Raw genomic sequence first — 25,731 nt, 5'->3', positions numbered from 1 at the left:
TCACGTTTTTATCTTGCGTTTGAAAACCCTATTTGAATATTGCGGGCAGCTGTATGTGGCCAGCTGTGTTTGATGGTACGGTACGGTAGGGAGATGGTGTCGTATTACCCTCAATCGTACCTGTCCCATACCTATCCCCTACCGTACCGTGCCATCAAAGACGGCTGGCCACAATGCATATTCAAATAGGGCTTTCAAATGCAAGATCACAATGTGAAACAACTTGGAAGAATTAGTATGTTTGCGAAGTGTAGCGGGGGATGCATGCAGGGCGCGCGATAGTGCGGGTTCGAATCCCAGGTTATGTCTTTAAAAAAAGGATTTTTTTAAAGGATTTATAACATTCGGGAGAATGAAGTTGAAGACACCACTGCAGCTGTACTCAACCATGCATCGACCAGGCGCCAGGCGCGAACTGATGGTGGTGGTGGTGAGAAGGAGAGCTCTGTGCCAGAACTTTGCAGCCTAGAGAGCGTGTGTGGGCAGGCGTGTGTTTACCGCCATATTGCCAGGTGTGTCTTTACCACCATATTTATCAACCATAAGTACAGCTGCAGTGGTGTCTTCAACTTCATTCTCCCAAGTCGAGCTCCGTGTGAAGACATCCAAGAAGAAGATTGCCTGATGAGTCCAGCGGGGACGAAACGTACGTCGCAATCGAGCTATGTCGTTGCTGTGTCATCTGCTATGTGCCATGCACTACTTGATGTACCAGCCTGCTATGCCGGATACCGCCAACCATGCATCGACCAGGCGCCAGGCGCGAACTGATGGTGGTGGTGGTGAGAAGGAGAGCTCTGTGCCAGAACTTTGCAGCCTAGAGAGCGTGTGTGGGCAGGCGTGTGTTTACCGCCATATTGCCAGGTGTGTCTTTACCACCATATTTATCAACGATTTATAACATTCCTATGCTTTTTTTTTCTAGGCAAAAAAGCATAGCGTAGGGCCCTGCGGCGGTGACGAGATTCACTTGTCACTCCAAACGACAAGCTTCTCCTTGCGCCAGCAACATTTTTCGGTGCAACAGTTGATGCAAAAGTGACTGAATTTGGCGTGTAATTTTTGGATTTTACTTCAAGAGGAATGAAGAAATCACGTGCATCGCTACGTAGAAAAATGCTTTCTGGTTCACGGCACAATGCACACGATCACGATTGTACCTGATGCGCTATTCGAAAGGGACCATGAAAGAGGAGGTAAGATGCATTATATTTCTTGCATGCTCTGCTCAGAACATGCAGAAACTATCGTTATAGCACTAGCAGTATTTCAATGGCAAGACATATTACTCTTGCAGTAAGAACAGGGGTGCATTTTTTAACACTAACCTCGCTCATCCCGAATATGGTTCAACAGGAACTACGGCTAGTTTACATGCCAATGATCCACGTACATGTAGATCTGCAACAGCAAGGAATGACCGTGGTACATCAATCAAGGTCGCTTGGAGTTGACCAGCGCGCGGCCTACAGTGTACTAGCACCGGTTGCACGGGGTACGCATGTGTCGCGCCCACATGGCATATTTCTTACGTCATGGACAACTTACTTGATTTGACCCTACTACTCGCCCTATTCTGTGTGCTGCATGTTGAGGGAAAGTCCGGGCTGGAAGGCCTAAAACACGACATGTGTGCTCTTGAGCTGGACATCAATAATAATGCACTTGATCCGATCTAGATCAACTGGTGATCCATGTAAGTGCAGGTGTGCTTGATCAAGGCCAAGGTGACTCCGAACAACTGCTGAACCGTGATCTACGAGACCTGGCATTCTTGTGTCATGACGCACGTGATTTCATCATTCCTCTTGCAGTAAAATCCAAACACTACACGCAATTATTTAGTCACTTTCGCATCAACTGTTGCACCGAGAAATGTTGCTAGCGCAAGGAGAAGCTTGTCGTTCGGAGTGACACGTGATCACTGCTGTTTTTCCTTGTCAGAGTCAACAATACACTTTGTTCTGCAGCGTTGGGGGTGGTGTTGGAGTAGAAATTGCTGACTAGACGTCGCGGAGGGGCGAGCTTTCCTGCGCAGGTATGAGTTTGGACGTATTTCAGAATGGTCGAGTGGAAAAATTCAAAAATAGTTTATTTCAAGAAAGCCCAAAAAGGAGAATAGGGGACATGTCCTCGGCGCTAGAAGAGGTGTTCTACTATCTGCCGGTGTATAGTGTTGGCCAATTGAGGACGTAGCTCGCTGTTGTATCAGCGCTTGTAATTTGGCTATTTTCAAAACGATCAGTTGCGGCGTCAAGGGATGATGACCCTCGTCTTCAGGGATGCTGGCTTGGCTTTATGGTGCTCCCCCAAGATCTCTTCTAAGGTGAGGTCATGTTAGCTTGATGGAGTTTTGTTCTTAATTTGTTCTTGTACGCTGTGCCGTGGCTCATTTGTAGACCCATAAATCGTGCCAATATTGGGCCAATATTGAGGGAAATGCCAATTTCATGGTTCCCTTCAATAGATCTTGCGCGGGCTGTGTAGGGCAACTCTACTTCCCAAAGGAAACCTACCTGCAAAATTTGAGCGAAATCTGAGAGATCGACTTGCACAATATGTTCTGGATTTCTCAGACATGCTCTCCTAAGAAAAAATAATAACATCCCTATGATTTTTTGCCTAGGTCATCAAGGTAAAAAAGCATAGCGTAGGGCCCTGAGCTTCCAAGCTCTCTCGTTTCCGTAGCAATGCAGAAGACGTTACTTCAGTAACGTCTGGCGCTAGCCAGGGTCCAACCAGCTTTAATTTGGTGTTTGTTTGTGTGTTTGTTTGTGTCACGCCTGGCGCTATCCGTATCTGACGGCAAAAAAGTATATTATTATTATTATTCACACATATCCGCCGGATGAGTAAGCGTGGCCCATGCACCATGGGGACCCACGAATACAAACCAGCATATGTTCCCTCAGCAATACAAGCAAGCAAGCACGCAAAGATAAATGAGAGCCCAGGCAGCGAAAACAAAACGAAGAGAGATGAGGACATAGGCAACGAAAACAATTCCAAAGCATAGCCAGGGATTGAATGTGTGCATCTGGGTACGACAGTTAACACGGCTAGTGCAGCCGTACAGAGCGCAGCAGCATGAAAATACAAAAGTGCCCGCAGCAGCAGCAGCCAAGAGTGTGCAAACACTAAAAAAGAAGATCAGTCCATGAAAAAATTATTGTCGCCACAGGTAGACATCTCCGGCAAGAATGCATGCGTGCGCACAAGTAGGCAGGCAAGCATGTCAGATGTAATCGTATTATTATTATGGCCAGGCTAATTAACAGTGCTGTTTCGCAACGAATTCCATCAGCATTTATCATACGCCACCTTCCGAAGCTGGGCTAGGCCAGGTCGCGACAGAAGCACAAGCCCCAGCTTCTCCCGACAATCCAGTGAGAGAGTGGTTAGCAGTGTTGCTCTTGGTCTGCCTATCCTTCCCCGCAAGGCACCAGAAGCAGCAAAATCGAGAGCGACCTGTGGCGGTGCCCCTGATGGCATCCGGAGCACATGCCCCAGGAAGCTCCATCGCCTCGCCGCGATCTCCTTGGAGATGGGTTGGGTGGGACAGCGGTTGTAGAGTTCCGTGTTTTTGATTATATTTGGATACTTTATACGGAGTAGCGAGCGGAGGTGACGGCGGTGGCAAACGTCCAGAGACGTTCTGAGTGCCTCAGTGAGGCCCCAGGTAGCGCAGTTGTAAAGCAAAATGCTTAGAACGTAGCAATTGTACAGCCTCAGCTTCAACGTTAGGGAGATCCCTGATGACTGTAGAAGGCTTTGCATCCGGCCAAATGACTGCGATGCCAGAACCATTCGGTGTTTGATGTCCTCGGCAGTACCAGCTCTCGATCCAACCGACTTTGCCATCCGCCATTCTTCTTTCCCTCTTTTTTCCAGGTCTGCATCGCGGTAGAATTGGATCCGTTCAGTTTTCGCGCCGTTGACCATCAATTGGTGTTCTGGCATCTTCAGCACGCATACGTCATGGGTTTGTTCAAGATTTTGGTCATTTTCATCGAGGAAGTCAAGATCATCTGCGTACTGAAGTTCAGGGATAGACGGTGCTAGGCCTGTACTTTCTCTTCGGAACTGATGTCTCAGCTGCTGCAGAACATGTTCAAAGTAGCACGTAAACAGCACAGGGCTCAGGCAATCTCCCTGTGGTGTGCCAAGGCCAGATTGAAAGGCGTCTGCAGTCTGTCCGCATACTCTAACACTGAGCGTTGTGTCTACAAGCAGCGTTGAGACCATGGCTCGAGCATCAGGTACGCCAGGCGCTGCAGTGAGGATTGATTCAAGCAGGCTGTTTCTATGCGGAGTGTCAAAGGCCTTGGAGAGGTCGATGCCCAGCTTGTTGAATGACCACTGCTTATTTTCTACTAAACTGCTGAGAATACGAAGAGTGAATACAATATCACTCAATATCACTCAATAGAGAGGTTTTGCATTCCGAATTTCGGAATTATTTTCGGAATGTGGCGGAAGCAGTCGAAAAAGTAGTCGAACTTTCGGAAGTGTGGTGGCGAAAGTGCATGGTTTTCCGAAAATGGATTTTCGGCTCTTTAATGTTTGGGAGTGCATATTTGAATACTAAAAAGTGTATTTTTCATGTTTGTATTTTTGCTTTCTGCTGCTCTCGATTATTTAAAAAAATTTCCACTATGTAGTTTTGATTTTTCTGGTTTTGCTGCTCTCGCTGATCTCGCCATGTTGACTAATCTTCTCACACTTCATCACACTCTATCTTCCTTTGCCCTGGAGCCTTCTAACAGTACAAGACAGTAGTTCGCCAACCTCGTCTTCAGCTGTTGGATCACTTGGTCCACCATCAGTCCGTCCTCGTCTTCGAACCGCACCCAAATTCATTTTGACCTGCGCACATGGATTTGATCCTGCTCAACCCCTTCGACGCTCTCCATTTTGTTTTGCATGGCAACCCTTGGAAACGAAGTCGAATCAGATGTTCGGAATGCAAAACACTGAAAATACCGTTTTTCGGAACGCGCTTTTTTCGGAAAAGCACAGTCGAAAATCATTCCGAAATTCGGAATGCAAAACCTCTCTAATATCACTCAAAAAAGCATAGGATGTTATAAATTTTTCAATTCTCCCTTTTTGTTTTCAGGCATACCCTGGGATTCGAACCCGCACTATCGCCCTACATGCATTCCCCCATACACTTCGCATTCATACCCATTCTTCCAAGTTGCTTTACGTAATTATCTTGCGTTTGAAAGCCCTATTTGAATGTATCGGGGGATGCATGCAGGGCGCGCGATAGTGCGGGTTCGAATCCCAGGTTATGTCTTAAAAAAAAACAATTTCTTTAAAGAATTTATAACATTCCTATGCTTTTTTTTGTCTAGGTCATCAAGGCAAAAAAGCATGGCGTAGGGCCCTGAGCTTCAAAGCTCTCTCGTTTTATTTACCATCGTATGCCTCAGCAGTGATACACACTACACATAAGAGGGCCGATAACGGGATAAGTGGAAAGGAAAGGAAAAGAAAAGAAACAAAATAGAAAAAAGATTGGAATTCAGACATCAAGCAGTACAGTAATCAAACACCAAGTCAACTTCAAGCTTAGTACAAGAACTATCAAGATCATCGAGAAACTCAACAGATTCCAAAAAGAAAGTCAAAATACTTCTTAAACGCCACTGGGTCTTTAAAAAGTTCCCTGAGTTGGTTTGCAAATGTAGAGGTACGGTGGTGTTTGCGCCACTCGGCAGGTAGTTTATTAAAGAAAATTGCGGCACGATAAGAAAAAGAATTGACTCCATCAGTTGTCTGGTGCTTAGATATGGCAATGGAAGCATTAGAGTGGCTTCTAGTTCTAAGGCCTGTTGTGATCGGTGGAAATAATTCCGTTAGGGTAGGCAGTGAGATGATGACATGATTTCTATGAATAAACTGTGCAAAATTGAGAATCATATAGTGTTCAAAAGGATAAATCGCCAATGTTGTCAATAGTGGCGTGATGTCGTCCTGTGACTTAGCAACACAGGCAGCTCGCACAGCACGGCGGAACACAGTAGAGAGCCTTTGGCGGTCCTTAGCGGACAGCTTCGTCACAAAACACGAACAACAGCACAATAGATCATTTTGTTCTGCGTTTTCTATTCAAAAGTGGATAAGGAATTCTCGACTTGTTCCTCTATCAAATGACAGTGTTTCCAATTGCAGTAGATTTCATTTTCTGGTGTCGTGTACTAATCCCCATGGCAACATGAATTGTTTCTCTTGGTCCGTGAGAGAGGCTTGGCGGTGTCAGTGGTTCCTTTGTCTCTTCTATTTCTATACCTTAACCGAAACAAAACATTGTGGGAGAACTTCTCTCAGATGGGGAGTCAAGGAAAAAATGGTAAAAAAAAAAATTGTTGGCACAAGCTATGCGATCGAGTCCTCCACCCAAGCCAGATGGTCAAAAATGAGACTTGCACAATCTAGCACAAACTTGACAAAGAGTACTGAGGCATTCCACTGACTGTTCAAAATTTGTTTTCGTTGCTAGACAGGATCGCATTATATATTCGCATAACTTGTGCCTACATTTTTCCATGTTACAAACATTGTAGAATTTGTACGGCGAAAACAACAGATGAAAAATGAGGACCTCAACAATAAGCATAAAAATCGTACTTCATAACCAAAGAACCCTGCATGTGAAATCAACATTATTATATAGCAGTTAGGAGCTGCATTTGCCGCTATGGCTTACCGGTTGTTAGCGGCCGGCGTGATTTCCCTTCGTGAATGAACACGATAAATTACTTTTTTTCTCTTTTTTTCCTACAGCAGTGTTGGAGATCAGAAAAGACTGTATTCGTTAGGTGCGCGGTGTGGAAATTCGATAACACGTATTTGTTGTGAAAGTTAACATGCAAAGTCCGCAAGTCAAAGGTTGTAAAATGTTCATTGGACACACGCATCAAACAACACACACCACGTCACATGCTTCCACCTTGCGCGCAAGAACAAAGACCGAAGCAAGGGCGACCCATAAAACAACCGTTACCTACACAACTTGTGGATCCTGGTTCACAGACTGTGCTTGCTCCGCCGCCGCTGGTGGCGGTGGTAGAGGAGGGTGGGCGTGGTGGCCGGCTTGTGTCGCCACCTTTGCTACTGCAGTCAGTGGTTCCTTCGTCAGTGCCCCAGGCGGCTTTTACTGGGGTGGTGCCTCTTGCTGTCCCGGTCCCACTGCCTCCTATTGATCCTCCGCCGTCGAATCTTGCGGCGGTGGATCTTGCCAGTGACAGACTGCGAGCAACATCGAAAATGGCAATAACACTACAATTGCCAACTCAAAAAGACCCACCTTGCGTATCAGCAGCTCCCACACCATCACCAACAATGCAATCTACAGCAACCACAACTAATCCACCATCCAAGCCCACTATTGAAAGACCAAGACGATCAACAGCCAACTACAACAGAAGCTACGCACTCATCGGACAAGGGCGCAAGGAGGGACGTGTCAGCAGGGTGACGGCCGAGTCCCGTTCAATGGACCAAGTCAGGCGGGATAACCGAGAGAGCGGAGAGGAAGCGTGTGATGGGACGGCCGGTGAAGGGAGCAATGAGTCGGAGAGCGACGATTCTAGTGATCTTGGGAGTGGCGGTGAGGATGTTAATGTTGTGCGTAGGTTTCGTTATAGCAAGTCTTCAGTGTACAATCATCTGTTGGCTAGTCCTGATTGTTGCAATTCGTGTTCCGATCCTTCTTTCACATTATTGTTCCGTGGTCGTAACGGTTTTGGACTACAGTTTAAAGTTTTGGAAGCCATCTGTCAGCTATCTGTATAAGCCTAATTTGTGTGTACAGAAGGATAGTATAATTGGGTTGAAATTGTTCAAGTAAAGTGTCATGTTTAGTACGGCCAAGCTCGGCCGTTAATGTTCTAGGTGTAATGTACTGCTGTTTTTTGTTATCACTTTGTCCTTCCTTCTTTCTTTCTCTTCTGTGTTCATTTTCCAGTTGCAGTTTTTGTGTTAGTACACGCATTCGTTATTGCCCTCGCTTTCATTGTTAAAATTCACACTTGTAAATTTCACTGCTGTTGTTCTTAGTGTTACTTCTCATACTTTAGGTTTTCTATAATAGTTCAATATTGTTTTCATTTTCCTTTAGTAAAACGAAAATTCCTGATGAGTGTTGTACAACATTTCTTAACAATTTCAACGTTTTATTGCACATTGTCTCGAAAGTTTTACATTACATGAATAAAGTGTACACAAATGTCGATCCAGCTTGTATTAATGATGGCAGTTTATAAAATGAAGCTTATTTCTTCATACTTCGAGTAAATGTATTTCATAACCCTTTTCATTGTTTTTTGCATCGTCTCCATCGCTTACATTGTGTCATAAAGTAATCCAGATGTAGTAATCCAGATGTCTTTTTGCGATTGTGATGCTTGATGTGCACTGTGCTTCCTCGCATTCACTTGCTCCTTCTTGCAGCTCGTCTTCTTTTCCTTTTTTTTTGTTTTGTTTTGACGCTCTGTGTGCATTGCGCTTCCTCGCGCTCACTTGCTCCTTCTTGCGGCTTAAGCGAAGGCTATATGTGAGCTTTATAAGCTCACTGGTGCTAACGCGAAAAGAGCATAATAATAATAATAATAATAAGATGTCACTTCAGCTCGTCCTACTTATTGCCATAGTAAAAATAATAACAATACTACCACAGCACACAATCAAATGCCAAATAACAATGTATGAGAATATACTGAAATTAAGCCAAGTCCGCTTCTGTCTCCATCCAACAAAACAGAGGAAGAAGTGTATCACATTGGACAGAATTTGTAAGGGTGATGAAGGCGGGGGTTCGAAACTTACCATAACAGTTGCGTGTGGAGCAGTAGGCGCAAAGTGAAACGTGTGGGAGCAGTGAGGTCTGCCAGTGCCACCAACGAGGTGATTTCTCTGCATGCACAGGTCTGGGTGTGAGAGCAATAAGGTGATCTTTCTCTTCGCACATTTCTTGGTATGAGAGCAGTTAGGCGATTTCAACGTATGCACAGGCGTGGGTTGCATCGGCCTAAGAAGATCACTTGTTAATATGGAACCCGGCGGACACACCTAGCGTCAAAGCACTAGTAAGTACCATTCTTCGGGTAGCGACAGACATAACTATACATATTTAATACGTACTCTGACTCCAATGCAAAAGGCATAAACCGAAATGATTATTTTCGACATCTTGCAGGCATCATTGTTTGCCTCGGTACAAGAGATTGAATTCTCTTTCAAATACACTTCCCGAAATGTCGCAATGCACGAACTAAAAACGTTGATACTAAAACTTCTTTTATTCATCTTCGTAAGAATCCAAAACATGTACATTGAAACACAATTCAGCAGATTCAGCGGGAGTGATGTCAGTGTGCTATGATTCATTCCTAGATGTACCTAGTAGTGTAAGTGTGCAGTGCATATGAATGCAGTTCACACCCTAGTGAACACCAGCTAACAAGGCTGCAAGAATGATAACATATACGCATACCACAGCTCGCATGCCACATGATCGGGTTGGTACCACCGTGGTATTTAGAGGCGGTATGGTTGGCATGGTGGTCGGCATGGTGGTCGGCATGGTGGTTGGCATGGAGGTTGGCGGCTGCTTCCAATTCAGCTGAATATTGGCCTTCAATCCGTCGCTACACATCCCATTTAGAAGCGAACCGACCGCGTGTGGGTTGAACGTATTTGGGTTCTTCACTGTTCCGATAAAGTAGTGGTTATCCACCAGCTGTCCTTGATACTGGAACTGCCATTCAACGCGGCGCAATACATACCTGTAGCAGGCATGTATCGTGGCTTCGTCGTCTGGCAATTGGATATGCGTTAACACATGGCGGCGACCAAGCCAGTCTTCTGTGCCATTGCAGCTATCAAATCCTTGCTTCGAAACTAGCAGCACATTCTGTGTAAACATTGCTGGACATATAATGGTCACCTTTACTCCGTAGTCGTTACCTGGCATGGTCAAGTTAATGAATACACCATTCTCTGTTATGTAACGCGCATCGCTCCAGTTGTTGATAATGCAAGTAAGGAGGCTCACGTTCTCATTCGTCTGGGAGCATTTGAACTGTGCACCCGCTTGCTGGCAGCTCACCAACTGCGCACTCCAAAGTGCCAGCACAAACAATATCATGGAGGGAAGTACGCAATCCATAATGGTAGAGCTTTCAAGACTACAGCGAAGAGCAGAAGGACGCTATTTCTTACCAAATGCTGCTGGGCGCTGATACGTAGACTACATCCAACGACTTCCGTAGTTTCGCCATTCCATTTTATACATAACCCGCTAGAACGTATGGCTCCCTGAACGTACCGGAACTCATTCGCTACGTCGGATTATCGTATACGGAGCGATAATTCGTAGCATATTCCCAGTGTACAATTCCCGATTATTTAATGCTCCGAATTTATTTTATATGTTTAAACTTCCTACACGCAATGTACGTATACTGGTATATAAAATCCGTACGCGTTAGAAACTTCCTTACTAGTGCATACAGCAGAATATACCTGCTACGTGTTCCGAATATCACTAGTTACTGAATGCAATAATATTGCACAAAACCAACGGACTGTACTGACGTTCTACAATGAACTGGCTATCAACTCTATCACATGTGGAGTATGCGCTCTAACAGTCTTCCAACTTGGAAGGTTCCAAGTTGTATTAAAAAAAACGGGGGAGGAGTTGAGCGCAACCAAAAAAGTGCGAGCTGAAAATCTCACCTGTCAAGGACGGTGGAGGATGTATATGCCTGTTGTCGACGATACTTTACAGGGTACCTCACTTCAAACTCGATACTGGCAAGACAATTGACTACACGATCAAGCCACGTTTAGAGCACGCAAAGAACGTTCCTCGCCAATTGTTGGCTCAAAGATGCGAAGAAAAATTAAAAGGGAATCTATGCGAACATGAACAAAGTTGGAAGGCTGTATGAGAGCGCATTCCACATGTACCAGCGCTACAGACCGGTTAGTTGTAAAACGTCAGTACCGTCGGTCAGTGTCCTGGAATGTTATGAATTGTTTCGTTACTGTAGTATTAGTGTAGTGTCTGGTGTCGAGTTGTTTTTTTATTGCTGCGGTGGGTGGTCATGTGCGTCGCAGGTGCCCGTGAATAATACGGTACTGTAAATGCTTTGCGAGAGCTAGTTGGCAATCTCGGATGGCCGGTTGTGAGTTTTTTTGGAGACGATGTTGGACAGGACAGTGCCCGTGCGTTTACTGGTATAATTTTGTTTTCTGTTTTCTATTCAAAAGGGGATAAGGGATTCTCGACTCTTTCCTCTATCAAACGACACTGTGTTCTGGCGTTGTGTTCAAATCCCCATGGCAACATGAATTGTTTCTCTTGGTCCTTGAAAGAGGCTAGGCGGGGTCAGTGGTTCCTTTGTCTCTTCTATTTTGATACCTTTACTATCGCATTTCAGCTGAAGAGCAGCGAGCACCAAGAGAAGTGAAGGTTACCATTCGTTTATCCTCATCCCGGAGAACTGATTTTTAATGCTAAGGCGTTTTACCTGTAAAGCAAACCCAATGGATTATGATACTTTAAAACAAAAGAGAAAACGGAAAGGAAAGTACGAATAATGATTTTGAAATGCAAACCAAAGGCAACGTCGAAACAATATGAAAAAAACAGTCAGTTCAGAGAAGAAAAAAACAAGGAATTGAAACAAAACATTGTCGGAGAATTCCTCAGCATAGGGATAACAGAGCGCTTGCTGGCATTTGCTTCTTTGACTTGGCCAAGGCTTTTGATACCGTCTGGCATCGAGGACTTTTGGCAAAGCTCGAGCATGCATTCAGGGTACGCAAACAGCCACTCTCCTGGCTGAAATCTTATCTCTCTGGGCGCTATCAGTACGTAACTGTGCTTGACACATCCTCGGCTGCAGAGCCAGTATTGTCGGGCGTTCCTCGAGGATCAATTCTTGGTCCCCTTCTATTTATAATTTACGTAAACGACTTACCTGCAGTCTTCCCTGGAACGTCTCTGTTTGCTGACGACACGACCCTTCTCACCTCATCAGCTTCCCTCACTGGCCTGAAAAACAACTTGAGTGCTGGCATTCAGGAAGTTCTTTCCTGGATGTCGTCCTGGAGGTTGTCCCCAAATCTATCAAAAACAAAGATCATGCTCTTCCCGCCCCAGCCGGAGTTCACAACCCTCATCCATGCCAACTTTCCAAATCCAATTGACATAGTGTCTTCTCACAAACACCTTGGCATTGTGATTGACTCTGCACTCTCTTGGGTACCTCACATCGAATATATCTGTAAAAAAATCAAGTAAATCCTTAGGAATTCTCTCCCCCCACTGCTCCTACCTCCCACTTTCTTGCAAGCTTCTTTTTTATTTCGCCTACCTTCGCCCAATATTTCATTATGCAGATACGTCTTGGGTCGGGTTATCCTCTTCCGCTGCTGCAAAGCTTGAAATACATCACAAGAAAATCCTTAAAATTCTCCTCCGTCAACCCCGCATGCTCTCATCATCCGCCCTTTATAAAATCGCTCACACAACCCCGTTATCACATGGACGCAGTGCACACCTGGCTTCTCTTGTCCATTCTATTAAGCTTGAGTTGTGCCCACCTCATCTTATGTGTTTTAATTGGTTCTCTTCTCTAAGAACTAGAAACTCGCTCTTACTCCCTAAGTGTAACTCATCCACTCTTTTGCGCTCCCCTCTCTTTATTGCTTATTCTGTTTGGCTCACTCTACCCAGAGAAGTTAAGGACCTGACCTCACTCCGCCTGTTTAAGATCCGTGCCGCCCCTTATTTACTACGACATGCATAGCTCATTATCCACATGTCCTTTGCGTCTCTGTGTTTTTCACTGTTTTTATTTGACATTATCTTTCTTTACGGAGTTGTTGTTGCTGTTCGTTTTGCTACTCTTTCTTTTTCCCTCGCCTTATTTCTATTTATCGCCGTGGTTGGCAATCACCCACTCTCGTAATATTGGCCGGTGTTTCCGCCGAGTCTTGAGATGTTGCAATAAATAATAATAAGAATCCAAAACATGTACATTGAAACACAATTCAGCAGAGTCAGCGGGAGTGATGTCAGTGTGCTATGCGTCATCGAGTGATGTCAGTGTGCTATGCGTCATTGAGTGATGTCAGTGTGCTATGTTTCATTCCTAGACGTCCCTATGTAGTGTAAGTGTGCAGTGTATATGAATGCTGTTGACGCATTAGTGAACGCTAGCCAAAACGGTTGCAAGAATGATACGCAACTCGCATGCCACATTGGGTAGTGGTGGTTGGTATGGTGGTTGGCGTAGTGGTTTGCGGCTGCTGCCAATTCAGCTGAATATTAGCTTTCAATCCGTCGCTACACATCCCATCAAGAAGCGAGCCTACAGAGTGCGGGTTGAACGTGTTTGGGTCTTCCACTGTTCCGATAAAATAGTGGTTATCGACCAGCTGCCCTTGTTACTCATAATGCCATTCAACGCGGACCAATACATACCTCTAGCAGGCGTGTATCGTGGCTTCGTCGTGGCTTCGTCGTCTGCCTTTAACACATGGCGGCGATCGAGCTCGTCTTCAGTGTCATTGCAATTTTCAAATCCTTCCTTCGAAACTAGGAGAATATTTTGTGTGTACCTGGCCGGACACCAGATCGTCACTTTAACTCTGAATTCGTTACTCGGAATGGTGAAGTTAATGAATATGCCATCCTTGGTTAGATATCGTACATCGCTCCAGTGTTCTATATTGGAATTAATTAATGCGGCTGACATTTTCGTTCTTCTGGGAGCATTCGAACCGTCCTCGCCTCAGGCAGCTCACCAAAGGCACACTCCACAGTGACAGCACGAATAATAGCATGAATGGAACTATAAATTGTAGAAGCATTCATACGGATGCGGAAAGATTTTGCTAGCAATAGGAAATGAAAGTTCCGATGTCTAAATACAATGTTGAACGCTTGATGCTAGTATGACCGCGCTGTCGTTTGTTTGTTAAATCACTGCTTTTCAGCATGGAAAACTTTAGTTTTATAGTTTGTCATTATACATTGCAGTCTTCGTCTTCATACGTTTCTCCCATTCAAAAATCTCGTGCCCAGGGATATGACTGATTTTACTTCTATTTCACGTCGGGAATTTATTTACTCGTTGCACTGAACTACCAAGGATGCATTCACAATCTGTCGGTTGGACGTGGTATGCGAATAATATCCCCATTCCTACTCACACCATGTGGAGAGGAATAGGGCAACCGGTACAAGTACTGTTCTTGAAAATCTCACCCGTCGGGGACGTAGGCGGTTGTAACTGTACATCGATGACGATACTGGCTACCCAACTCACCAAACACCGCTTCAAGGCCGCAAACAAAAGTGCCTCATCACCTGTGTGGCTCAAAGATGCGAAGACCAATTCTTGTAGAATCGATGCGAACACTAACAGCTGTTCGAGTGCACATCCGAGAAGGGCCAGACCTGCAGACCAGTTACTTGTAGAACGTTAGTACCGTCGGTCAGTGTCGTGCAAGGTTATGAATTTAGTGGTTAGTTACTGAAGTATTAGTGTAGGGCCTGTTGTCGACTTGCTTTTGCATTGTTGCGGTCCAATGAGTATAATGAGAAGTCTCCTTCAAAACAAACTCATTGGATTAGCACACTGTAAAACATATTATAAAAAAATCCGGAGATGAGAATAAAGATAATTCAAATGCAAACCAAAAAAAAGTTGTATTTCTCGCCGGCCGAGCGCAGCGAGATAGGCTAGAAATGATTTCTCGCGAAATAGTTTAGTTGAAAATATGGCATCTGATGTGTTATTTATTGTCGCTTCTTTTCCTGACTTCTTCAGTCAGTTTTGAGTCTAATCAGTGTGCCTGCCCTCCCACCCTTCATTTCTGTGCATGTTATCATTGCTTTTTTATCACTTTTTGTCCTGATGTGCTTGTGTAGTGGTAGCCGAGTGGAGGCACGGTGCAGGAATTAAATTTTGATCGAACTTCTGGTACAGAGCTGGATTATTCTGTAAAATAAAAGAAGCGGCAACGAGAGAGCTTGGAAGCTCAGGGCCCTACGCTATGCTTTGTTACTTAGCTCATCGTGCATGTTGTGGGAACTGATGGAAATGTTTCCTGGGAAGGCGCTGACTCTGCCGAGCACGCGCGTTCTGGAGTCGACGGGATCACTCTGCCGACGTTTCCTGTGACCAGCGCTGACTCGCCCGTTCACGCCTGTTTTGGAGACGACGGGATCTCTCTTCCAAAGTATGTTTTTGCTGACGCATCCTATCACCTATTCGGCAACTAACATCCATTCTAATTTCATTTCCTCCTCGTCTCCCTATTTCTTTCCAGAAAGTCTCTCTATACATCAGGGAGTCGTACTGTATTGGCAGCTACCCTAACGGGTCACGCCGCCCACCACCCAAGCATGGGTATGATGAGGGACAGTGGCAACAGAAACAAAAAACAACAAGCAGGGAGAGAAAGCAAGAGAAAGACGGCGATAGTAGTACATCTGGTGTGCGACGTATAGAAAAGAGAGATGACAAGAGATGCGCACAAAATACGAAACAATTATTATTTTTGCAGTTCCGAAACAATCAACCAGGTGATGGAGTGTGGGCACCCGAAGTCCCACCTGGACTCCACTGGAAGAACATCCCACGCAGGGATATCAGCGATAGGCCAAGCGTTGAAAAACAGCCATGAGGACACATCGTCTAGAAGTCCACCGCGCTCGAACTGAAATTGCAGGTTCAAACAATTTCCCACGCGGCGTCAGGCAGCGTAACTCTTCTCCCTGCATCACCATCCATCTCCAGCAACCGTCTCCCCTCACAGCTCATGCCTCTGCCACCACTGTACTCCTCCGAGCTTCGCAGTTTGAAACTATTCGGGGGTCAGCTACACCACCGCGAATGGAGAGACGAGGACGACAACGGTTGTGACTGAAAAGACACTGCCTTGGCGACCGCGTCGCGGAACCCTCTCCCCAGCAAATTCAGAAATACGCCAGGGGCAACTCTGGTGGACCCAGAGCCACCCCCTTGGCAAGACTAGTAAGAGGAACGACTGAAAACTCAGATAAAATGGAGCTACAAAAAGTGCAACCGTCCCCTTCAAGCACAGTTGCAACACACAGGGAGTCGTATACATGTACATAATATTGTGGCCAGCTGTTTGTAGCCAGCTGTGTTTGATGGTACGGTACGGTACGGGACAGATAAGGGAGCCAGCAAATGGCCAGCTGTGCGATACGGTACGGGACAGATACGGGATAGCGCCAGGCGTGACACAAACAAACAAACAAACAAACAAACACCAAACGAGAGAGCTTGGAAGCTCAGGGCCCTGCGCTATGCTTTGTTGCCTAGCTCATCGTGCATGTTGTTAGAACTAATGGAAATGCTTTTTCCTTTGATTAGCTACATCATTGTATTGCAAAAACGTTTCAATGAGATACTGAAGTACAAGGAACGCCTTCTGCATAGCTATGGGACCGGCGCTGACTCTGCCGATCACGGGTGTTCTGGAGTCGACGGGATGTCTGTCCTGACGTTTCTTGGGACCGGCGCTGACTCTGCCGATCACGGGCGTTCTTCTTCTTCTTATTATACTGACGGCAACTAACATCCATTCTGATTGCATTTACTCGTCTCCCTACTTCGTATTTTTTTCAGAAAATCTCCCCATACAGCAGGGAGTCGTTTACATAATATGACTCCCTGCTGTATGGGGAGATTTTCTGATTGCATTCACTCGTCTCCCTACTTCGTATTTTTTTTCAGAAAATCTCCCCATACAGCTGGGAGTCGTTTACATAATATGACTCCCTGCTATAGTCCTACATGACTGTATATACGTTTTAATTACTCAATCTGATACGTTATAATTATTATGCTATCAGCCTACATGTGATCCCCGGGCTGGTCGACAGGCGGACCAGCCAGCCTGCTAGTGGGTTCTCGGCCTCGCACACAAATCCACACAAAATGTTACTGCACTGAATGCATTCCCCCGATACACTTCACATATATACTCATTCTCTTGATGGTACCGTACTCTTGATGGTACGGGACAGGTAGGGGATAGCGCCAGGCATGTCGATGGCACAAACAAACAAACATATAGTAGCCTGCTGTCTTTGCTGGTACGGTACAGTACGGTACAGATACGGGATAGCGACAGGCGTGACACAAACAAACAAACAAACAAACAAACAAACAAACAAACAAACAAACAAACACCAAATTAAAGCTGTGTGGACCCTGGCTAGCGCCAGACGTTACTGAAGTAACGTCTTCTGCATAGCTACGGGAATTAAAGATGTGTGGACCCTGGCTAGCGCCAGACGTTACTGAAGTAACGTCTTCTGCATAGCTACGGGAATAAAAAGAACATACTCCGCTACACACCTGGAGGTTGCACCTGGAGGTTGGTGTTGCATTTTTTAGCAATGCTTTAGACTGTAGGGTGCTCCAGCAGGTTACCCGGTCGGTCAGGCCTGGGAAACCCAGCCCACGCCAGTGGGCAGTATGCCGTAGGCACCGACGTATTATGCCGGCATAATTATGGGCATGATTTGGTGGTTGAAAATTTGGAGCATAATTTGGCATCCTCTCGGAGGTAGGAGCATAACTACACGATTATACCCCAGTTCTAGTATGACGGGTGTACAATTGTGCACAATGCACCTGATCAGTGCTGGTGGTCTGCATGGTAGAGGGTTCGGATGTCATGCAGATAGTGGTTTCAACGAAAAGCAGGGAAGAAATCATGACAATACAGTATTGTTTGCTCTAACTCGTCTTCTGCAAAGTTCTTTCTCACACTGATACAGTACATGCAGCAGAAGATGCGAGTGAATCAGCCTTCATCAGGTATACCGGGGCGGACGAGATAGTGGCGGGTAGTCCGCAAAACTCCGTTTTATACATGTACTTGTACATGTACACATTACATTTGTACATTATGCATGTTACGAAGTCATGACCTCTGGATTTTAGCAGTCATGATATGACTGCAAGCTATCGATATTGCTCGAAATTGATGTATAGTTGATGTTCGGTCATGATGGAAGGAGAAGTGGAGCTACGGGTGAGATGAGCTGATTATTCGCAGGGTGAGGGTGACATCGGTTTGACGAGTATGATGATAACGAAGACCATGAGTTGAACATGGTAATAATTTCCAAAGGTAACTCAAACTAATTTGGCAATGAAAAAATATTGTTCTTGAAGTACAAAGGAAATCAAGTGATGAATAGAAGAAGTAATGTTTTCTCTTTTCCATGTTGATCTCTAGCATGCGTGGACACCTTGATATGGGGATACTCATGTATTTTGTTGTACTTATGGCCACTTGCAACTTGCAAGTGCGAAAAAAGCACAATTTCCGAACTTTGAGGCTCCACAAGTATAACAAAGGAAAAATAATATCCCCTGGTGCCAAAGCATAATATGAGGATGTTACGAGCATAATGCGAGAATCCTTGAAAGCATAATTCCATGATTTCGCGAGCATAATCCGCCGGAGCCTAGTATGCCGTGACCTGGATGTTGTTGCTCAGGCAGAGCTCAACTAGCTCACTCTGAGTCAGGTATGGGTGGTTCTCTATCTGGAGAACGGCAGGATGGATCCTGCCCGAGGACAGCACTTGATTAGATTTTTTTCACTGGCCTGACCGCGGCCACAACTGCAAAGACAAACAAAACAAAAAGTGTAAATAAAAAGAAAATGAAACTTTACAACCAACACACAATGACATCTCCATTTTTAAGATAGTCTCTGTTGATCTGTCGGTATCCGTTACCCGTGTTAGCTAGTTGTCAACAATGTAGGCTCCGGCAGCAGGAACATCTGGAAAGGCGTCATCCATCCCCCTATGCCAGGGAAATGGTGAGCGAGCCCCCCGCAGACACATGATGCTAACACGCAGTAAAGCAAAGGCCAGCCGGCTCTGGATCAGCGAGATAAGGGTATGATACCAAACTGATCTGCGCTCCTTAATAAGGACAGCCAGCCGCCGATAGACTGCAGTAGCAGCACGGCCCATACAACCAGTTGTTGCCACGACAAGTGGAGTGAAACCCAACATCTCCACCTCTCGTACTCGTTCAGCATAATGGCGTCGCTTCTCAGCTTCGTGCTTGTTGAAGGCAGATGTGATGTGGGCCGACCGGTTCGAAGCTGCATATAGGTCGAATACTCTTACATCAAAAGAGCAGCGTTCAAACCGTCCGCCCCACACCCCGCCTGCTACAATGTCAAGCCGTGCCTGGTCAGTTGATATTGCCGTCCGATGGCGAAACCGCTCACCAGTGACCGGCTGAAGATGAGTTTCCACCGCAACGTTATTGGCCACTCTCCGGAGCATGCTGGCGGTGACGTCACGTACCTCATTGTGGCGCAATGTTGGGAAGCCACCCTTTGGGCAAGATAATGCGTGGCAGAGATCAGAACTGGCCCCACAGGCACAACTACTAGGAAGACCAGTCAATGGCCAGCCATACCGAAGGGCAATACCGTCCCGGAACTCAACCTTGGTCAGAGCGAATCCGTGGCGCTTCATCGGCCGGCAAGTCAGCCAACTGGACGCTCCCGGCTGGGAGGCCAATTGGCCAGATTAGGAGAGTTCTGCAGGTGGCACCGCAAGGAAATCAACCACTTTGCTCTTCGTAGAACGTCTGTTCGCTGCCGACAACTTGCGCTTCGCGGAACGAATACAGTGTAACGAGTCGCCAAGGGGAGCCTGAGAACAGATGCGTTCCAGATGGTCTTCGAAGTGGTGTACTGGTGGTTTAGAGTGGTGGGGACTACAATTCCCAAGCCACCATGGCGGCAAGGAAAGGAAACTGTGTTTATGTCATCATGTCATGCACAGCCCTAAAACCATGGCAACTGTAGATGGCGTCACGACTCGGCCTGTTTGTGCTTTTCGTTCCTGTTTCAAGTGTTTGAGACAAAAGGAGAACACGAACTCATGAAACTTGAAAGCAAACACTCTCCTAGCTCCTGTAGTATTGTACGTGTGACATACAACGGATTTTATCTTCTCCATCATGTGGAAGTGGAGATGGTGTCTGACTTCTTAGCCTTTAGTATCGTCTGGATAAGAAACAAAGCCACTGCCGCCATGGTATTTCCATTGCATTTGCCTTGTTACAAGACTCTTTGGCTTTTTATATCTGACCATTTTCATTATCCTTGGCTCCGTCAAGAAAAATTAATCTGGGGTGTTTCTGCTTTTTTATTTATTTTTTATTTTTTTTATGGATTTCCCAAAGACCGAGGCCTAAGTCGAGGGGATCTCCGTTCATGGCTTACTGGGAATATATCTGCAAAATTATAACATATAGATTGAGAAGAGGAAGGGTTATAACAAATGCGTACTGTAGAAATCAAATCAGCCATAAAATTCTTTACTATGTTATAGAAACTCTGGAAGGAATGAAACCAGCGGGTTTGAAGCGGGTGTTGGCAAAGATGGTACGAACACGAGACACAAAGCAAGGACTATTTTGGGTGGTTCTAATGTCAGTGGGGAGAGAATACCAGGTGGCAGCGGTAACAAAGAGGAAGGTGGCACGCGAGTAGCTGTTCGCCCTGGCAGGCGGTACAAGTTGGAGAGAGCGCCACGCTCTGGTGGAGAGACTATAGCCCAGCTCCATAAGGGCAGTGATCTGGTGGTGAACCAGGTGATGGAGCTCCCGGAGGCACTGGATGTGTCGCCGCCATGCCGGACTGGGTCATTGCAGGTGCGCGAACCGAGATGCCTTCGGTTCAGTAGCGGAGGGAAACACACAGTACTGTCTCAAGACGACTCGTGCCAATCTGGCCTGCAGACGCTCAAGCACCGCCGCTTGGGATGCAGACAGTTGGAATTGCCACAGTGGCAAGGCGTATTCAATGGTGGGTCGGACATAACCAGTATAAAGCCGGTTTGTAAATTCCGGCGTTAGGCGGCTCGACATGTGGGCAAGTAGTACCACGCGTTGGCGAAACTTGGTGGTGATTGTTTCGATGTGGCACTGGAAGTTGAGATGGCTATCAAATTGCACGCCAAGATGTCGGTTCGTGTCGACCGTGCGCACTTCTTCCTGGTTCGTTCGCAGGTGCCCGATGTTTGGAGGGTCCGGTCCGTTGGTACGTGGGGAGAACGTCATTTGGAAGGACTTCGTGGGGTTAAAGCGTCCACCTGCTGAGTCGGCCCATTTCAGGGCGGCATCCGTGCCAACTTTGAGTGGGTGACTTTGATTCTGGGAAGAGGGAGTGGTAGGTGCAGCGACTTCTGTTCCAATGGTCGCGTCATCGCCAAAGCTTCATGGCCGATTTCTGCTATCCACTGGCACTCCTATTCTATCTGAGACACTCTGTTCACAGTCCTTGCCTCCATACCTCACTCGTTTTCCCGTTCACATCTAGCTGCGGCCAAATACCGTTCACTTCTGGCTGCGGCCAACTACCCTTCACTTTGTATAGCGTCGCTATTGCTGTCTATGTCTCTGTGTGTGCCAGTATATGGGGAGCGATGACGACATTGCACTTGAAAAGTAATGGTACAAAAAGCCGGGTGGAAAATATAATTACTTCTATGATTCGTGTGCATATTTGTCTTCCTCCAAACAAGAACCTATTTTATTTGTATTACATCACCTAACACACTAGGAATGGCGTACGGGAGCGGTTTTGTTGCCGTACCAAGGTATGTAGCCTGCCTGCCGGAAATATAAAATATATAAGACAAAACTGGAATGTGTGTCTTGTGCGCTGGAACTTCCTGTTTGCGCCTCCGTCCAGTCTCTTCTACAGTAACCAGAACGGAATGTCAGGAGGCCAAAATTATGCCGACATTCCCTCCATCGCCGGGGATACAAGAGTGGAGAGAATTGCAAAATTCTACCATCCAGAAGGTAAGTACATTTTCATAATAATTGAAAAATCTCGACGTTAATTAGACCCTTCCATTGTTGCTTTCAAAGGTCCCAATCATAGTGCTAAACTGGTTTTTTTATTGACAATTTGTGTTTGTTCAGGAAAGGAAGTAGCGGCTCATTAGAAAGATCAGTCACAGGTGTCCAGAAGCAGCAGCCCTCACACCATAAGCAGCAGCGCCAACGCAAGCACGACCATCCACAGCACTATGCGCAGCAGCAACATGGGAACCAACATGACGAGACCCATCACAACCATCCACGGCAAGATGAACGGCAATACAAAAATGTACAGTACATGGTACAACAGGAGGAGGGAAAAGGAATGAAGCACACAGCCTCCGCTCTGTCACCATTCACAGTGACCGTGTTTACCCTCTTCTTCGAGTGCAGCAGAAATCCTGCGGGAGCTGATGTTTGTTGCGTGAGCCAATAACAAACCCTCTTGCAATACGTTGTGAAGGTCAGCGGGAAAATCAACGAAACGCTTCGTCACATTAGTCAGAGAAGAGTTAAGTCTTGCCAGCTCGTCGATAGCTGCCTTCTCACCGTCACTTAGAACGTCATAGAAGTTGAGATTCTCATTGAGAAGAGCTTTCATCTTAACTGACTTTTAAACGGAACGCTTCGTCACATTAGTCGAAAAAAAGTTAAGTCTTGCCAGCTTGTTGATGGCTGCCTTCTCACTGTCACTTAGATCGTCATAGAAGTTGAGATTCTCATTGAGAAGAGCTTTCATCTTAACGGACTTTTAATCGGAACGCTTCGTCACATTAGTCAGAGAAAAGTTCAGTCTGGCCAGCTCGGCGATCGCTGCCTTCTCACCGTCACTTAGATCGTCATAGAAGTTGAGATTCTCATTGAGAAGAGCTTTCATCTTGACGGACTTTTAAACGGAACGCTTCGTCACATTAGTCAGAGAAAAGTTGAGTCTTGCCAGCTCGTCGATCGCTGCCTTCTCGCCGTCACTTAGGACGTCAGTGAAGTTGAGATTCTCATTGAGAAGAGCTTTCATCTTAGCCGACTAGTCCATGAATAAGAGACTTTTAACTCTCTAGGTGTTCGTGATGTTCGACTCGCGACCTGAGGACTTTCATAACCCGGTCTTCTGTGGCACCGAAGTACGTCACAGTCCAGAAAGGTATGACAATCTTGCGTGCCAAATCATCCGCACACATCAGCGTCTGGGTAACACTCCTCTTCGTGGTCGTCTCGGAGCGTGTGTCTGACGAGCTGCCGAAATCTATTGGATGCTGCCAAGCTCAAAGTCCAGCATGATTTTTTCCATTTTGATGTCATTATGAGCAATATTAAACCGATGGATGCACTTCAGACCATTGAACAGTTGTCGTGCAATCTCTTTTGGGCCTCGATGGGGTGTACATCACCACGGTCTATGAGGCAGTCTTACACAAGTAGACGGCTCAGTGTCATGCTTAGAATGGGCATAAAAATGTCAAGCATATTCAAAACGTTCCGATTGCCGCCACTAGCTTCCAGCCTCGAGAAAACATTCAAGTCCTACTCGGACACGTTAGCTGAGACCAGCATTGCCCTGGAGACCTTCATGACGACAGCTATTCCATTCTGCTTATTCATCGCCTTCACAACAGTCCCACACCTCCCACTTCCAAACTCAACACCAGACAATTCGTAGGAGATTGTTGAACGGTCGCTAACTAGAACTTTAGTCTGGCTTTTACAGGGACGGCGACCTGTTGCTCACCCTGATGTGCATGCATGATGACGTAATGCTCGGTTCGACACCATTTTTCTGAATAGATTCGTGTACAGCAGATATTCAGGAACGAAGCGTTGGAATTGTTGGGTCCGAACAAGAGAGGTTTCTTACTCACGAACACAACTGGCAACGGGAACAGATAGGTTGATGGGAACTACATGTACATTTATTAGAGACCAGGAGGAACGAAACGCCTACATTGTGATTGTTGAAGAGAGCGAGTTGAAGAGAGAGAGAGAGCTCGACTGGGGAACAACGCAATATAAAGGGCCTGGGTAGCTATGGCAAACATGGGCGCGCAAGTAGCTACGCAGGCCAAATGAATAATGCATGAACTAATGAAATTGAACTAATTACCTGTGGGCCTAACATACCATCCCTACTTGAAAAAGAATCCCGCGTCCTCGCGGAGAAAAAAAAGAAAGAAAAAAGAGAGACAAATTAAAAAATGACTGAGGGAGAAAAAAAGAACACTCACACACACACACTGCACGCGTGCACGGATCTCACAAAAGTGTTTACTAGTATCATGCATTACAGTTATTGTTCCTGTACTTCTCTACAGATAAGAAACTAGATGTGAAGAGGAACCTACTGATACTGCTTGCATGGCTAAAAATTGCGTAGTTGGAATTCCGTTAAAACTTCAAAAATTTGAGCGTGGCTCGCCATGATCGGATCTCTAATTTACAAATATTTTATGAAGACCACGCGCGTGCGCACACACTACAAATAAATTCACGATATAAATAAACCGAAAATAAATTTAACGAAGAAGGAACACATACAAAAAAGAAAGAGAGAAAGGTGGCTGACCTGCATGACGAGACGAGGTGGGCCTGGACGAGACGAGGTTGACATTTACGTGACGAGGTTGCAGATGAGACGAGGTTGGCTACGGGACGAGACTTACGTTACGAGACGAATGCTGGGCGGTAGATGACGAGGACCTCAAGGTCGTGGGCTTCAGCAAAAGTTGGGCGCCAATGTTGAGTCAGTGCAACGGAGCGTCGAGTGCCCGAGACAATTTCTACGCACACTTCCGTAAACAAGACTTTTCTGAGTATAGACGAAATTCCTTGCTTGCTATTACCGCTGGATCCGCACGCGACCAGGTGCTGACAAGTCATCAACCAACAGTGAGCATCTTCACAGACGGTGCGTTCCAGCGGGCAAACAAGGTTTTGGACGCTCAAAATGTCAATGGCCCAATGATTGCGGATCAAGCGGCAAGCCAGGAATTTCGTTTGCACTCAAAACAGTCCTGTTCACGGAAGTTAGCGTAGAAATTTCCTAGGGCACACAACAGCTCCGAAGCGATGCCTGAAAAGAGAAGATGTGAAGGCAGAACCGCTTGGCTCGCTGTTCATAAACCGACTCCCGAATTGGCGCGATGATCGCAGATTGGTCAAATCGGAGCGTGAAACGAAATCTCTCTCGGATTGGTAAAATCTTCGCGTGAAACGAAAACTCTCTAATGATTGGCTCCCGCCACAAAGCTGCACGAGCGTCTTCTACATGGTGTTGGCAAGGGAGCATTCTCCAAGGTCGTTAACTGCCATGCCACATGCACCAGTACGTTTACACAATCGATTGAACAAGATTCTGAACACGCCGCCCTCCGATCATGCAAGAACACGCCAGTCGGTTTGCGATACTGAAGCAACAACGACTTACGTTAGTTCTGCGTACATGTACATGGTGGCTTAGGAAAAAGGGTTTGAGCCAGCGTGATCATATTATGTAATGCATATGCAGAAGTAATAATTATGTTAATCTTAAAAACAATAGTGCGGTGGACCTGCGCAGAGGAAAGGCATCATGGGGTCTTGTCTTGTGTTTGTCTCCACATGTCTCTTTGTAGGGCTGTGTTCCCAATAAAAAAAAAAATAAATAAAAAAAATGGACATGATGATCTAGGTGTATAACATAAGTGAGCTAGGACAGATCATACAAAACCATATACGCGTATAATTATAATTATCATATGGGACCTCGTGTATATCGAGAATTATCGCCTTCTTAGTATTTCACCCCGCTAATTTCCCT

At 45.9% G+C, this 25,731-nt stretch overlaps 1 protein-coding gene across 1 annotated transcript; it reads right to left on the bottom strand.

The window, feature by feature from the left end:
- Positions 1-3,300: 3,300 nt before the first annotated feature.
- LOC135820275 (uncharacterized) lies at positions 3,301-4,245 on the bottom strand. The gene has a single exon (XM_065333592.1). The coding sequence runs from the start codon at positions 4,243-4,245 to the stop codon at positions 3,301-3,303; it is 945 nt and encodes a 314-aa protein (XP_065189664.1).
- Between the last annotated feature and the right edge of the window lie 21,486 nt (positions 4,246-25,731).

The sequence above is a fragment of the Sycon ciliatum genome, chromosome 6 (assembly GCF_964019385.1).
Source record: "Sycon ciliatum chromosome 6, ocSycCili1.1, whole genome shotgun sequence".
Taxonomy (NCBI): domain Eukaryota; kingdom Metazoa; phylum Porifera; class Calcarea; order Leucosolenida; family Sycettidae; genus Sycon; species Sycon ciliatum.
The sequence above is the reverse complement of the archived record's forward strand: the minus strand, read 5'-3'. Positions and strand labels throughout refer to the sequence as shown.